Raw genomic sequence first — 16208 nt, forward strand, 5'->3', positions numbered from 1 at the left:
TTATTAAATCTCAGAAAAACCAGAATATCATGAAGCATGGCAATGTTGTCTGAACAAAACCATTTCTCCAAAATGAGAACTTTACAGGAGAAGGAGAAATATACTCTGCTTTTACTGTAAGTCAATGGAACCAGACTTTTTTTTTCAAGTGATTTTGGGCCATTTTTGGTCCATTCATCATGAAATTTACACACAACGTAAAGGACAACAGGTATTTTCCAATTATGTCAAAAACTGAAAAACGACAAAAATGGAGATTTGGAGGTTTTGTTCCGACAGCAGCGATATTATGTATTGTGTCTTGAAGTATCATGATACAGCATTTCTGCCATTTTGCCCACCCCTACTTTCTATACGGAACCTTTTTTGAGAATGACAATATCGATGTCTCCCCTTTTAAAATTTAATTAAAACTACTGCGACAAAGACGATATTCAGACTGCGCCGGACAAAAAGTACTCAGTGGATTTTTAGATATTTAGAAGTGCTCCTCCCATAAAATAATCAGCCTTTTACTTGCTACAAGGCCCCATACTTTCTGAGGGTGGGGTGCTTGGACCCCGCAGATTGCAGCTCGATAAGCCTCGCCCGCGCTTCTGCGCCTGCGCCGTTCCGTCTCGTCCCGTGTTTATGTTGGGGTGTGTGTAGTGTGTGTGGTGTATGTTGGTGTGTGTGTGTCTCAGTCTCCTCTACCGGACGGGTTTACTGCGTTTTTTGCGATTCCGATCCGCTGAAGCCCGCATGGCCGCGGCAGCGCCCAACCCGGAGGAGTCGAACCGGAGCGGGACCGCAGGCGGGGTCGGCGGAGGAGGTTCCAGCTCGGCCACGGCGGCCGCGGCGGCGCTGTCTGGAGATGGAGACTCGGAGGAGGCCGAGGAGTTCTCCTCCGCCACCCACTGCTCAGAGCTCTCCCGCCGGCAGAACGAGCAGAGGAAACTCGGCCTCTTCTGCGACGTGACGCTGGTGTTCAGCGGCGGCGGAGGAGGTAAGCTTTCAGAGTTAGCCCGCTGTTTGTCAACAACCAGAAAAACTGGCCTTTTATTGATATAAAAACATCTGTAGTACCACTACTGGATTTCTGTAGTGCTGTGTAATAATACTTATATGGTCTCGTTAATATTGTATGAGGCTGAAGTTGGCTTCTTATTCGAATTTTCCGTTCCACCTTAAATGGTGCAGCAGTTACATTCTGGCGCCTGAGGCGCCAGAATGTAACTGCTGCACCATTTAAGGTGGAACGGGAAATTCTACCAAGAAGCTAACTTAAGCTTCGTAACTTAAGTAGCTGAATTTATTTAAATATTCTCATATGACTCCTGTGCAGATCCCTGCAGCACTGCTTTAGGTATTTCTCCTAGAAGGTGGAGGTTTATAGAGGAATAGCAAGAGTTAAAACCGACAAAAATGGACTCCTGGGCGCCAGTGAGTTAGCAATGTGGCTAGCAGTTAAAACAGGAACCTTATTAAATATCATAGCTAACCTGGCGAACAGTCATCTGGGCTCTGTCGTGATTGCTCTGCACTAACCTGGAAAATGCAGAAATCTGTAATGTAGCCACGGAAGTTCATTCCTCTCAGGTAGAGAACTAATCTTTTTTTATTCCCTCTCCTCTGTTTTTGACAGCAGTATGTCAAAATTTTGACTTATTATCCCGATATAATTAGCTGGTACCTAGAAATACTCACCTGTCTGAGATAATGTCTTCCTCGAAATATTGACTTGGTAACTCGAATTGACTTATTATCTCGAAAATGGCTTATTTACTTGAAATATTGACGTCTTATCTTGAAATGCCCTATGCTGTCAAAACGTATCTCAAAATAACGACTTGTATTGGGCAAATATCGACTTAATATTATCAACTTAACCTATTAACTTTGTATATTGAAATAAATGCTTACTTTCTCGAAATATTGACTTAATATTGATTTTTTTTTTAAAAACATTGACTTAGTATTTCCAATCTGCTCAGAACGTTGACTTCATAACTCTAAATAATGACCTAGTTTCTCGAAATATTATTTTGAGTTATTATTTAATAACACAAAATAATTCATGTTTCTTGAAACAATTACTTTCTTAAAATATTGACTTAATATCTTAAGAAGACTTTTCTTGAAACATTGACTTAGTGTTTTGTAATAATGTCTTGTTTTCTCAGTATGTTGACTTCAAACCTCAAAATAGTTTTCTCGAAATATTGACTTAGTATATAAAAAAATTACTTATTTTCTCATGTCAAAAGAATAAGTCATTTTTATTATTTCTGAATAATAAGCCATTATTTTGGGGCATCATTATTATGAGATACTAGTAAACATTTTGAGATACAAAGTCAACATTTTGACACACTGCTGCCAGAAACAGACAAGAAGAAAAGAAATCGTAGACAATTACTTTTTCTCCTCTACCTGGTGGGCATGGACTTTCATAGTAATCAGATTCACTGCTGAATAATGGCCTAACTGCAAACCACATCAGTGATCATATTTATAAATAATCATAAATAAATTCATTTTTTATCTGCCCTTACAAAAAAGACTATGAGATTGCTGTAAAATGATGGGACACTTTTAGAACACTCTTTTATAACCTATAGTAAAAACACGTCTGTATATATTGCTTTACCGTATTATTGTGATCTACAACCCTGTTTCCAAAAAGGTTGGGATGCTGTGCAGAATGTAAATAAAAACAGAATGCAAAGACGTGCAAATCATTTAAACCCTATATTTAATTGAAAATAGTACAAAGACAACATATCAAATGTTGAAACTGAGAAATGTTATTGGTTTTGAAAAATTTCTGGACATTTGGAATTTAATGCTAGTAACACGTTTCATTAAAATGTTGGGACAGGGGCAACAAAGACAGCTAAACTTATGTAATGCTGAGAAAAAATGCCTGGTGGAACATCTTACAACTGATTAGGTTATTTGGCAACAGGTCAGTAACATGACAGGGTATAAAACAAGCATCCCAGAGGAGTTCGTCACTCTGTGAAATATGCAGCAATTTAAGAATAACGTTTCTCAACGTAAAATAGCAAAGAGTGTGGGGATATTTCATCGTCTACAGTACATAACATCATTAAAGGATTCAGAGAATCCGGAGAATTCAAGGCCTCAGGGCTACTTGGCCCGCTCCCCAAACAACTATGGTCCCTGTGACTCAGTCTGTAAGTGCCTTGTGCTCATAACTAACTGGATGGGACAAAAATTCCTGCAGTTGAATAGAGATAAAACAAAGATTATTTTATTCAGGAATAGCAATGAGAAGCAAAGCCTAGCTGCCTGTCTGGATTCAAGAGCCCTAAAATCTAAAGAACTAGTACGTAACCTACTAACGGACTCTAATCTTAGTTTAAGCAGTCGTGTCAAAGCAGTTTAAGAACATCAACAAGATCAGAGATTTTCTGACTAAAGCCGACCCGGAGAAACTCATCCATGCCTTTATTTCTATCAGGATTATTGATTACTGTTATAGTCATCCAACTGTGCTCCCCAGTAAGACAGTCAACTAGCCTTAGATGATTCAAAATGCAGCTGCCAGAGTCTTACTAGGAGTAAAAGAAGGGAACACATCACACTGTTCTTAAATCCTTACACTGGCTATCAGTCTGTTACAGAATAGACTTTAAGATACTATTACTGGTCTATAAATCACTCAATGGTGCAGGACCAGCATATTTATTTCATATGTTGCAGAGATACGAGCAGAGCAGAACTCTCAGATCATTAGGAACTGGTCAGTTAGTCCTGCCGAAGGTAAAGACTAAACATGGAGAAGCAGCGTTTACTATGCTGCTCTTAAATGGACCCAGTTGACAGAGAGCATTAGAAGAGACCCGACACTGGACACTTAAGTCTGGGCTTAAAACGTTCCTATTTGAGCAGCTTTCAGCTCAGTTTAAACACTGTAGGCTCTTCTAGTCCTAGCCTGTAACAGCACTTTATTATCTTAATTAAATTGTAAATGTATTGATTCATTTTAAATCTGTTGTTTTAATCATGTCTTTAATTTCTATTTTCCTTTACTTTTTTATTTTGCTTTGCTTTTTTAAATGACTTCGTATTTATCACCTGTAAAGGACTTTGAATGACAGCAGTGTATGAAAGGTGCCATAAATAAACTTGCCTTGCCAAAAACTAATATTGACGGGCCGTGATCTTCAGGCCCTCAGGTGGCACTACATTAAAAACAGACACGGCTCTGTGGTGGAATCACTGTATGGGTTCAGGAACACCTCCCAAAACCACTGTCTGTAAACACAGTTCGTCGCTGCATCCACAAATGCAAGTTAAAACTCTACCATGTAAAGATGAAACCATATATAAACAGGATCTGACGAATCAAAATTATATATTCTTTTTGGAAATCATGGACGTCATGTCCTGCGGGCTAAAGAGGAGAGGGACCGTCCGACTTATCAGCGCACAGTTCAAAAGCCAGCATCAGTGATGGTATAGGGGTGCATTAGTGCACATGGCATGGGTGACCTGCACATCTTTGAAGGCAACATTAATGCTGAATGTAGTAGTTTTAAAAGCAACATATGCTGCCATCCAAATGACGTCTTTTTCAGGGAAGGACTTGCTTATTTCAGCAAGACAATACCAAACCACATTCTGCATGTGTTAAAACAGCATTCCTCTGTAGAAAAAGAGTCCGGGTCCCAAACTGGCCTGTCTACATTCCAGACCTGTCACTAATTGAAAACATGTGGCTCATTATAAAACCAAAAATATGGCAATGGAGACCCCAAACTGTTGAGCAGCTGAAATTCTTTATAAAGCAAGAATGGGAAAACATTTCACGTTCAAAACTACAGCAATTGGTCTCCCCAATTCCCAAACACTTACAGAGTGTTGTTAAAAGAACAGGTAATGCAACACAGTGGTAAACATGCCCCTGTCACTTTTTTTGAAACATTTGCTGACATCAGATTCAAAAATGGCACATATTTTTCAACAAACAATAAAATGTAACAGTTTCAACATTTGATATATTGTCTTTATCAATTAAATACAGTGTTTAAATGATTTGCACATCATTTGCATTCAAAATTTACATTTTGTACAGAGTTTTATAGTACTTCATAGTACTAAACTACAGTAATTGTCTGAATTTACTATTTACTACTTTTCAACTTCCCACAGACCTCGTCTCAGGTGGAGGAGGAGGTAGTAGTGCTGTGCCCCATCACAGCTTTGAGCTGTGTGCCCACCGGTCTGTCCTGGCAGCAGCCACCGACTACTTCACCCCGCTGCTGGGTGGCCAGTTCTCCGAATCAGTGTCCCGCCGGGTGGAGATGAAAGAGTGGAGCAGTGAGGCAGGGACCTGAGAGGGACACGGTGGAAAGTGTAGTGCAGTTCATGTACACCGGAGAGATCAGAGTCAGCACGGCCAACGTGCACGAAGTGCTGGAGCTAGCAGACAGGTAAACGAATGGGGTTGGCTTCTTATTGCAATTTTCCCTTCCACCTTAAATGTTGCAACAGTTACATTTTGGCATCTGTCTGCACAGCTAACCAACTCAGCACAGTGACTTTGCATGTTTTGTGTGTTTATTTATGCACATATAACAATCAGGCTAGTTGGACAGTGACTTGTGCCATTTTTTTCATTTATATGTCTTTATTTGGGCATCCCTGGTCAAATTACACACATTTTAATGCACAATTACTGTTTATTTGCTGAACACTGGGGGAAAAAAACATGTAGCCTGTGCAAAAGTTACAGAAATATTTTATATGTTTTATTCTGTTCCAATTTTTAAACTCAGCAAATACATAGAAATTGTGTGCTAAAATGCTTAAAATGTTTAGGTTCCCCTGTAGAGAATGTTGACTTATTTTCACTTTGAAAATCAACAAAACATGAGTTGACCAGATTTGACCAGGAGTATTCAAACTTTTGCATGTGTCTACATGTATGTGTTAGTATGTTCAGTGTGCAGAATGAGGAAGAGAAACCTCTGGTATTATGATAGGTGGTATGTTATGATAGATGTTTAGTTTTATTGTTTTTGTTTATATCAGGTTCCTGCTGGTGCAGCTGAAGGAATTCTGCGGTGAGTTCCTGAAAAGAAAGCTGAGCCTGGCCAACTGCGTGGCTGTCCACAGCCTGGCACACATGTACACTCTAGACCAGCTAGCCTTGCGGGCTGCCGACATGATCCGTCGCAACTTCCACAAGGTCATCCAGGACGAGGAGTTTTACACTTTGCCGTTCCACCTGGTCCGGGACTGGCTGTCGGACGCCGAGATCACAGTGGACTCGGAGGAGGTTCTGTTTGACGCCGTGGTGAAGTGGGTGCAGAAGAACGCAGAAGAGCGGGAGAAGTACTTTGAGGAGCTTTTCCGCCTCCTGAGGCTGCCACAGATAAAGCCTACTTACTTGACGAGGGTAGTGAAGAACGAGCCACTGGTGGCACAGAACCCCGCCTGCCTTCAGCTAGTGTCTGATGCAGTGGAAGGCCATGCCATCCGCTTTGAGAACCTCAAGTCAGCTGATACAGAATTCTGGGCATCCTACATGGCTGCCTTCCAGCCCAGGTTTGGCCAGAACATGGATGTCATCATGGTTGTTGGTGGCGTGTCCGAAGGAGGTGACTACCTGAGTGAGTGTGTGGGCTACTTTGTGTACGAGGATCGTTGGGTCAATCTTCCGCATATTCACAATCACCTGGATGGTCATGCTATTGCAGCCACCGATTCACACGTATACGTGGCAGGTTCCATGGAACCAGGATTTGCCAAGACGGTGGAGCGGTACAATCCAAACCGTAATACCTGGGAGCAAGTGAGCAACCTCACCACACGCAAGCACTCCTTTGGGCTTACTTGCATCAAGAACATCCTCTACAGCATCGGCGGCCATGGCAACTTCAGTCCCGGGTTCAAGGATGTGAGTGTATATGAGCCAGAGCAGGACAAGTGGCATAACCTGGAGTCTGCACCCAAGATCCTGAGGGATGTCAAAGCAATCAGTGTGGAAGACCGCTACGTTTATGTAACTGCACGGACCCCTGTGGACACGGACAATGACGACGGCCTGAAGACGGTTACCACGCGTTACGACACCGACAGCCGGCAGTGGCAGGAAGTCGACTCCCTCCCTCTAATCGACAACTACTGCCTCTTCCAGATGGCCGTCGCTTCCACCAACTTCTACCACACGGCCTCCTGCTGCCCCAGGAGCTACGCCAACATCCGTGACGAAGTGGCCCGACAGAAGATTAGCGCCAGAATCTCTGACGATATCCTCGAGAGCCTTCCGCCAGAGGTGACTAGCATCGAGGGGGCTGCGATCTGTTATCTCGGCGATGATGTGTTTGTGATTGGTGGCTGGAAGAATAGTGACGACGTGGATAAGCAGTACCGCAAAGAGGCTTACCGCTACTGTGCTGAGAGAAAGCGCTGGATGCTCCTGCCCCCCATGCCCCAGCCACGCTGCCGGGCAACTGCCTGCCATGTCCGCATTCCTTACCGCTTCCTGTATGGCTGCCAGCGCTACCCAATGCCCCAGAATCTGGCGCGACAGCGGGACCGCATGCAGCAAATGCAGCAGCTACACCGACGCACGCTAACCTTGCGCCGGCAGCTGCAGTCCCAGATCGAATGCTAACAATCCTCCAGGCCACCGAGGGGGTGATGCCAAACGAGCTCCCGGAGATGCCGAAAGCGCAATGACATTCCGCCACTGACATGGCCCCATAAGCTGTTCTTATTTCATTGTATATATGTTCTTTGTATGTTTTTTGGTCCAGTGTTTGCTTTAGAGGGCGGGAAGCGGCCAAGGATTGTAAAAGAGAGTATTTTGAATGTGTATATTGGAATCGTATCATAATGTACAGAAAGGAAGTTGTCACTGCATCTTCAAGTATATTGTTCAGTCGTACTTGTTTCCTTTCCTACTTGTGTTAACTGAAGCACTGCTTCATGGCCTTGCTTACATTTTGCCTTAATTTTGCTGCTGGCAGTCATGAGGCACTGCAAAATATCATTCCGTCTATGAACGTCTTTGAACGTGTCGTCCGGCACTGTGAAGGTGGCCTGTGAAAGCAGTCCATTTGGAAACAATTGGCTGTGTCTATCAGGTCTAACCTGGTCTTAATATGGTCCACCATGTGTTTGACAATGATGCATGGTTTTGGTACAATCTTGTTTCGAATTTGGTGGAGGGAATCTGGTTCCATGCACCACACAAAGAAAGAAGCGAATCTTTCAGAAGCTTTACCACATCTGGGATTATTTCCTGTGCTTTGAAACATTTTCCAGATTCCATTGACCTGCTATCTGTCCAGGTGATTTACTTTCCTTAAAATCGAGGCTTTTGCTGTCATCAGTCTACAGTTCAGTCAGTCGTGGCTTTGCTTGGTCAGTTTAGCGGAGCTGGGTGAATGTTCTTTTGCATGTTAAGTTTGATGATGCTACGTTACCAGTTTTGAAAAGTTGCTAGCTTTCTCCCTCTCTCCAGTGGTTGAGCTAGTATGCAAAAGGGGAGGCAATTAGCGATTAGCCGCACAAGAAAAGAATGCATGAAAAAAAGTTTTACTTGCATTATGAGTTGGTGTGGTTAGGTTGTTCTTTTTGCTATTGACACTTTCCTTTATGTAGCAGTGTCTTGCACTTGAATTGGCATCTCCTGCATTTTGGGGTGTTGTTGAGGTTTTGGTTGTTTGGGTTTCTCCTTGATCTGTGGGCTCTGCACTAGTGGGAACATCGCAAAGCACTTGTTTAGGGGGTCTTCCTCTTGTCTTTAAACTATTGTTCAGTGAATAATCCAATGTGCACAGTTTTTACCCAAATGTAGTTGATCAGCCAAGTAGGATCAAATATTAGTTTCACTTGAGTATTCGATAAAATTCGGAGCTCACCAACACTGCTGCCGTCGTTGTCGCTCTTGGGCTAATGTAGCTAACAAGTAATGAAAGTCTGTGAACCAATTCTACCCTTTTCAAAACTTATTTTAACAAGAATTCCACAGCTTTGCCTCACCATTTCCCCTCAGAGGAATCCCTGATGCCATCTTAACTGTCATACCATTACTTTCTCAGCTCAAGTGAGTTTTACAAAATGTTAGAGGAGTGAGGGATTGAACATAAGTGTTCCCGGGCAGCGTAACGTCCAGATATAATTGCGATCTGTCGCATTTTTCCTTTTCAGTTCTGCACAAATTGTAGATGACTAAGAATGAGGAATCACAATAAGTACTTTAAAATATCCAATATTTCAACTATGACATTCGATTTGTTTCGATATGTTCAAACTGGGATTATGTGCCAGCTATTGAACGTGGCTGACACGGCTTCATTTTTGAAGACTGCAAGCTAAAAGCTACACAACTGGTGACAAGAAAAAGAAAGACAATGCTTCATGGTTCAAGCTTATAACCAGACAAAGCAATTGTTCACAAAATGTAGGGCTGGTCCAAACAGAATTTTACAGGCTTTGAACACTCTTTGGTATTTCTGAAAAAGTATTCAAATAGTTGTTCTCAAAATAACCCTATTTAACAGTATTTATGTTTCATAACTAATCATAATTCTTAGCATGTTTGTTTTTGCAGTTCAAAATGTATCCAGTAGGTGGCAACAGTGCATTAACAGTCTTGCTGGTGCTGAGCTGCTCATGTACCATGTGATGCTGTGCTAGAATTCACTCATTGAAAGACAGCTTTTATGAGTCACCTCACTTGTATATTGTTTATGAGTTCTTTTTTGCTTTTTATCGAGTTATTTGGCTAGCTCGCCATTTTTATGATAGAAAGCTGCACTGAGGGCGGCACACAGGCCAAGCTGTGTTCGGTCATAGCCTCTCGTTCCATGGCGTCAGTGCCTGGAGCGGCTAGTTTGAGCAAACTGTGTAAATTTGATTGTTCACTGAACTTCCTTTAATCAGTAATAGTACAAGGACTTAAAGGGAAAAGTTGTTGTGTAATTGTTTTAGCAGCAGTTGGGGAAGCTGACACACTTTCTTTCTTCTTTCTTTCTTTTGTCTACCTCAAGGCACATGAAATAATATTTGGACGTTTTGCAGTCCTTTATCGAGCTCTACATGTTAGACCTTTTTAAAGCAGATATTGCCAACATTCTTAACTGTACAATCCTGATACTTCACTTCCTCAGTGATGGGTCATGTTTTCCCCCCATTACAAACCACATACAGATGTGTAACAAACATCATTCCGTGTCTGTTAGTCAGACGTCTTCAGACTGTGACAGCTTACTGAGCTTCATGTTAACCAGCTGAGAAAATACCTCATCCTGTTATTATCCTTTTCTGTAATATAACATGTCGTGTTTTACTTGATGATCCATTTATATTGTTTGTTTTCCCAGACCCAGATCACAGGGGAAGTCCACTGATTTTTAGAAATTTCTGAATGTTTCAGTTGTTGAGATGTAAATCTTTCAGAGTGGTTTGATGTGAAATGGTTCCTTGTAGAGAGAAATACAGACTCAGATTTCTTTACAGTGGTGTTGTGATGTTTACAGCACAAATATAGCCATTTATTTATTTTCCAAAATGACCAGTGAACTTACACATCTAAGTATTTATATGAAATGTTGAAAGTGGGGAGAAAAGTCTTTTTTTAGGCCTTACAACACTATAAAATACATTTTAGGCCAAAATCTTCTCTCAGAACAATCATAAAACAATGTCTCGGGCCTTGAGCTGCATATTCATAACCATATAGAGGTATTAACCTCTTCGGAAGTCTGGCACCAACACTGAACAATTCTGTCTCTGTACGTTTCTGTGGAACAGCGCATTTCACACCAAACCACTCTGAATGACTACATCTTAGCTATTTAATTACACAGAAATTTTTAACAATTGTGGAATTCTTCTGTAAGTCTAAGCCTGGTCTAACAGTGGGACCACATTTTAGTCCAGGATTAGGCTTAATCCATGTCTGGGGAATTTGACTGTATGTTTGTTACACAACACAAAGTCAAGATGAACCACAATCGTACATTCCACATTTCGCTCTTTGGCTGGTTTGTGTGAGCTTCTTCCTAAAGCCACTTAGTAGCTCTATTTACACTTTATTTCATTCCTACTTTGCTTTCGGTTTTATTTCAGACATTGTTTTTTTAAGTATGAATATCTTCAAAAGCACATACTACACATTTTGAGAACTTTATTTCTCTGACTTGTCATTTTCTTAGTATTTTATTTTTTATTCCCATAGAACTGCGTGTTGTTGTCTGGTTTTAATGTGTACGAGTCAATGGCTGTGACTTTGTGGAGCTTCTGAATGAACCTCAGTCTGACTTTAAAGAGCAGCTGAACTCCTCGACCTTCTGATGTTTGCCTGAAGAACTCATTCCGCCGTCAATCCGTGCAGAAGTCTTATATATACACTTATCTTTAACTGAACTGATGCTGTTATGCAGTGGTGTCATGTGACTACAGTTCATAGAAATAGAATTGTACATTCAGTGCTGCCACCTAGAGGTCTAGTCCCAGTCCTACATGGAGCCTTTCACAGTTCAGCTCCACCACCAAGCTTGTGGGGCAGATACTGGGCATATATTAGTCCGCTACGTCTAGTTTATGCTTTTGATTTACATGCTAGAAACTGGAATTTGTGTCCGTCTCCTGCTGAAGTGAGTGAGCCCAAAGATATTGAACTCCTTCATTCCTTCCTGTGAGGAAAATCGAGGTGTGTGTGAGTGTGTGAGTGGCTGAAAGTATCAGAGGTGTATAGATGTAAAGAGAAAGGGAATTGTCCCCCCCTCCCCACCCCTTTCTCCTTGCTTAAGCCCTTGTAAAGTAATTTAAAGTCTTTAAATGGCATATTATTATTATATATTTTGCTTTGCATGTATTATCAGGTTATGCACAGCAAGATGTGGATTGCGATGATTTGCAATAAAACACATTTCTTAAATTCAGTCACCACTCTGAGTCTTTATTTTGACTTATTTATCTCTGTCTGTTTATTTAGGGGAAATGCTGCAAATAAACCAGTGTACCATATTAGCCCACTTGCACTTTTAATCTGAAATATTTTTTTTTTAATTATTATTGTAGTAATTGCAGGAAATCTCCTCCAATAAATACAAATGTTCTATGTCTGTTACTGTGAGTTTTGAGCTAAAGTGTTTCTTTTAGTTTGAGATATTTATGTGAATCTGGAGGGACTGTCCAGAACACATGAAAGCATGAATGCTTTGCTTTCTGGAAAGAAACATTATTCAGAAGTCTGGGACAAAAGTGAATAATACTCACATACTATATATATGAATGAGTGAATTAATTTCCTATATGGGAGTGTTGTTTAAGATTTAGATCTGTTATTTCCTTTTTCAAAAGATAGCTTCTTTGAGGTAACAGCTGAAGTCAGAAGTCACATGACCAGTAGCAGTCTAGACAGTTTGACCTCTTAAGGAAACACAGTGTCATTGATGCAATGCAGTGCATCTTATGAATCAGGAAAAAAGATATTTGAGTACTATTTGCTGCCCTTTGTGGAGAATCTTCAGCCAGCTAAACTTGAGCTACAAGCCAGGTCCATGAGTTGCGTCACATCTAATATGGAACTCTTTAAAACTCATCAAAGTTGGTTGAAGCACATTACAGTTATATTTAACTGTCATCATCATCATCAGGAGTTACCAATTATCTTTTTATATTAGTAAATATCTAGATATTGGGCTAAATGGAACACTGTCATGGCTAAACTACAGACATGTTAATTCTAATTTGGGAAGATAAGTTTAATTATTGAAGTTATCAATGCTTATAAATATTATTTGGTATCTCATACAGGCAATCAATAAGATTTCTGCTTTTATTGTTTTATTTTTGTGTAATTACAGAAAAAGCTTAAATTCCTTATTTACACTGTAGGCCCTAATAAGCTTACTAACTTATATGGACACCTGGCCATCACGCCTATATAAGTTTGCTGGACAAACTCCAAAACCATGGGCGTTAATACAGAGTTGGCCCCCTTTTTGCAGGTCAGACACTGATGAATTATAAGATAATCACTTTTTTGTGTGTGATATTTAGGACCACCTTAATAATGATGGAGGGCTCTGGTGTGGCAGAAACATAAACCTGCTGTTACATTTGGACCAGTCATTAAAGATTACATGTCCATACATAGTGCAGTCATAAAAGATGTGAGGTGTGTCTGTTCTGAGCTGGTTTCAACCAGTATTTTATACTTGTTGCTGAAAGGTTTTCTTCTTGGAGTATCGGTACAAGACAAACAACAGTAAGGTTTAAACTCCTTTAAATCATACACGAGGTGCCTTAAAAATGGACCATACTGATTTTTTCCTCTCAAGTCTCTCTGCTCTGACTGTGTTCTTCTTATTGTTATTGTTGAAAAGAGAGAAATTAGCCATGGTCAGGGCGTGTAATTACACGTAGCATAGTTCTTGGCTGCAAAACAGAATATTATGAGAGATACACCGTATTAGTTTGGCTGCCTGGTATAACACTGTTTTAAAATAATTGCTGTGTTCTGTTTTGTGCAGGATAAGAACAACAGAAATGGCGTCCTCTTCCTCAGTAAGTCGCTGGGAGTTGCCCTCGATAGGCAACATTTTACTTTACATGGAATGTGTTTACATGGAGTTCATGCAAAGAATCAGTGAGTAGAGGGGTTCCCAGTTTTTTCAACCTCAAGACCCACTTACTTATCACTAGAAACCAGGAAGGCCCACAGAGGAAAAACCTTTTTTTTGTGTGTGTGTGCATTTGCATGTCTTTTTCCTCTCATATGGGGCGTGGCAGGCTAAAAATATAATAATAAATATATTATAAATGCAAACCCAGACTTACTTTGCTCTGCTTTAAGCTTTAGGTCAGTTGTAGCTGCTTTTCTCGCATCTCAGTCAGGAAACTTTTCCACAAAAGTAGAGTTTCTTGTGAAATGTCTCTCAACTTTCGACTTTTTACAAGGCTGAAGTCGCTTCTAATCCACGAGCTTTGTGTCCGAATGGTCCTGTTCCACCTTAAATGGTGCCTGAGGGGCCAGTATGTACTGCTGCACCGTTTAAGGTGAAATGGGAAAATTCGAAAGAGAAGCCACCGAATGAGAAGACTTCAGCTTTGTGACTTAGTATTTAACAGTTTCTGGTTGCAGATTAAAGGAATAAGGAAACCAACTCTCTTTGCCTTTTCGTCAACTACGAGCTAGGCAAGGTTGTTAGCGTTGCTGTGTGACCAGCAGTCAGTCTTCAGCGTTAAAGGTTGGTGAATTAGCAGTTATACATTAACTCCAGCGTTTAAGACCATTTATTGTGAAAACTGTGTTAGAACTGTGTGTTATAACGATCAGCAGAGCTTTCTTTTACTACAAAGGAGGATTATGCTATTTTACCTAAAAATCTAGTTCTGCTGTGGAGCCACAACAGGGCAGTAAAAGGGCCGTGTGCTGACGACCCCTGACTTAGCTAAAGCGGAAAAAAACTTTTTCGTAACTGTTTACTAACAGTACTGCGCAGAGCCAGGGTCACTGATGAGACTTTTGAGGCTAAAGTGTTGCTGAAGTTTACCAAAGGACTCTGAATGTCACATCTGTATATCTTGCTGTAATGTGATGCACAAAATTGTTTGGTTTTTTTGTTGATTTTTGTTAGGAAAAGCCTGGAATGATTGACTTTACCTTTACTTTGTCTAAATTTTTGTTGGATATCACGCCTTTGGTTGTGTAAGTTTGATTGTTGGTTACACTAAACTCACTTCTTGGTGATCTTTTTGTATATTTGCAGCTTTTCAGTGGCATAAAATGCAGTGTGTTGTTCACACTTTCAGTTGGGCTTGTTTGGTGTGGAGATATACAAACATTCTTACACTCTAAAAAGTGGTGCACTACTTTTCAAAAAGTAGCTAAAAAGTAGCCACTACTTTCTCTGGAAAAGTAGCTAAATTGTAGCTAGCTACACATTTTAGGAAAGTAACTACTAATTTTTCAGTAACTACCCCAACCCTGCTGACAACGAAAGCCCATGTGAACCAGGAAATCACTTCAGTGCAACAACCACAGCAGCTGTTTTTCACTGTTTTTATCTGGTTCCACAGACTTACAGAAGAGTGGTGTGTTTGCAGATGAGAGGACAAACTGCTGCAGTCACAAGACAGGTTCACTGGCCATGTTGGATAGCAGATAAAATGGTGATCTCTGTAGTGTATAAGGACGTCTGGTTCCTGGTACTACAATCGCAAACAATTTTGACTTGGTAAATTTCTCTAGAAAGGCCTACTTCGCACCAAACCACTCTGAATGATTTTGTTTACATGTAAATCAATTAAGTAATTTTGTAAAATCAGTAGAGTTCCCCTTTAAGGGCCCTCTAAGATGCAAATACATAAATAATACAAAATGTCCATGTATCTATTTCTTTTAATAAAGTACAGTTTGTATTTATATAAACAAATACAGTCCATATATGAAAACTAAGCTTTTTTAATTCACTGTTTCTGTGACAAAACAATAAAACAAGCCATTTCCATAGATGGGGCCTATAGCAGTTTAGCCCCACCCACTCATACTGAAGTTATAAGAAGTGCTTCAGCCCTGACAACTTCTTGAAGGAAGCGGCCAATCAGATCAGAGCTCATTTACATATACCTTGAAGGCACAGTATCAAAAGCAGCCTGTTTGATTTGGAGGGATAAAGAGGGGATGGGGAATGGCTGTGTAAAAATTAATTAGGATTGTTTTTGGCACACAAACATCATGAGTGGAGCTCGCGTGTTGCCACGAGGTGGCGCCATTCAGACAAAAACCCATCTCAAAACTCATTCAAACTCTGCAGTTCTGCTCACTCAACTCGCCTTTGTGTGCTTCTGTCTCTTTATCGTGGTGTGCTGCTACTACGTGCTGTCCTGGATCAAAATCTATGAGGCTGATGTCATATTAAAAAAAACATGGCCAATCAGATTTCAGCAGGTATTTGACAGCCTTAGAATTGGCCAATCACCACGAAACTTGGTATGTATCTCAGGTATGGACTCTCTACTGCCAGTTGAAGTATGACAGGTATCAACCACTAGGGGGCGATACTCATGTTTTAAAACACTAAAATAAAGTAAGTAAAAGAGTAAACGTTTTATATTGTCCAGATTATAAGAATAAAGTTGGCATCACATGATGCTCTCAAATGAACCTGACAACTTTGCAATCGGAAGTCATTAATTTATTATTACCGTTTTTCTACAAATGGACATTGTTT

The 16208-nt window shown here is 40.6% G+C and overlaps 1 protein-coding gene across 1 annotated transcript; it reads left to right on the plus strand.

Moving 5' to 3' along the window:
* Window positions 1-616: 616 nt before the first annotated feature.
* On the plus strand, window positions 617-11909 carry klhl11 (kelch-like family member 11). Its single transcript, XM_036572136.1, is given in 4 exon segments — window positions 617-985; window positions 5161-5333; window positions 5335-5441; window positions 6043-11909. Coding segments are annotated over 4 exon segments (2193 nt in total). The 5' UTR covers window positions 617-660; the 3' UTR covers window positions 7631-11909.
* Window positions 11910-16208: the final 4299 nt, after the last annotated feature.

Source organism: Colossoma macropomum, unplaced genomic scaffold, assembly GCF_904425465.1.
Source record: "Colossoma macropomum unplaced genomic scaffold, Colossoma_macropomum, whole genome shotgun sequence".
In the NCBI taxonomy this organism is placed as follows: domain Eukaryota; kingdom Metazoa; phylum Chordata; class Actinopteri; order Characiformes; family Serrasalmidae; genus Colossoma; species Colossoma macropomum.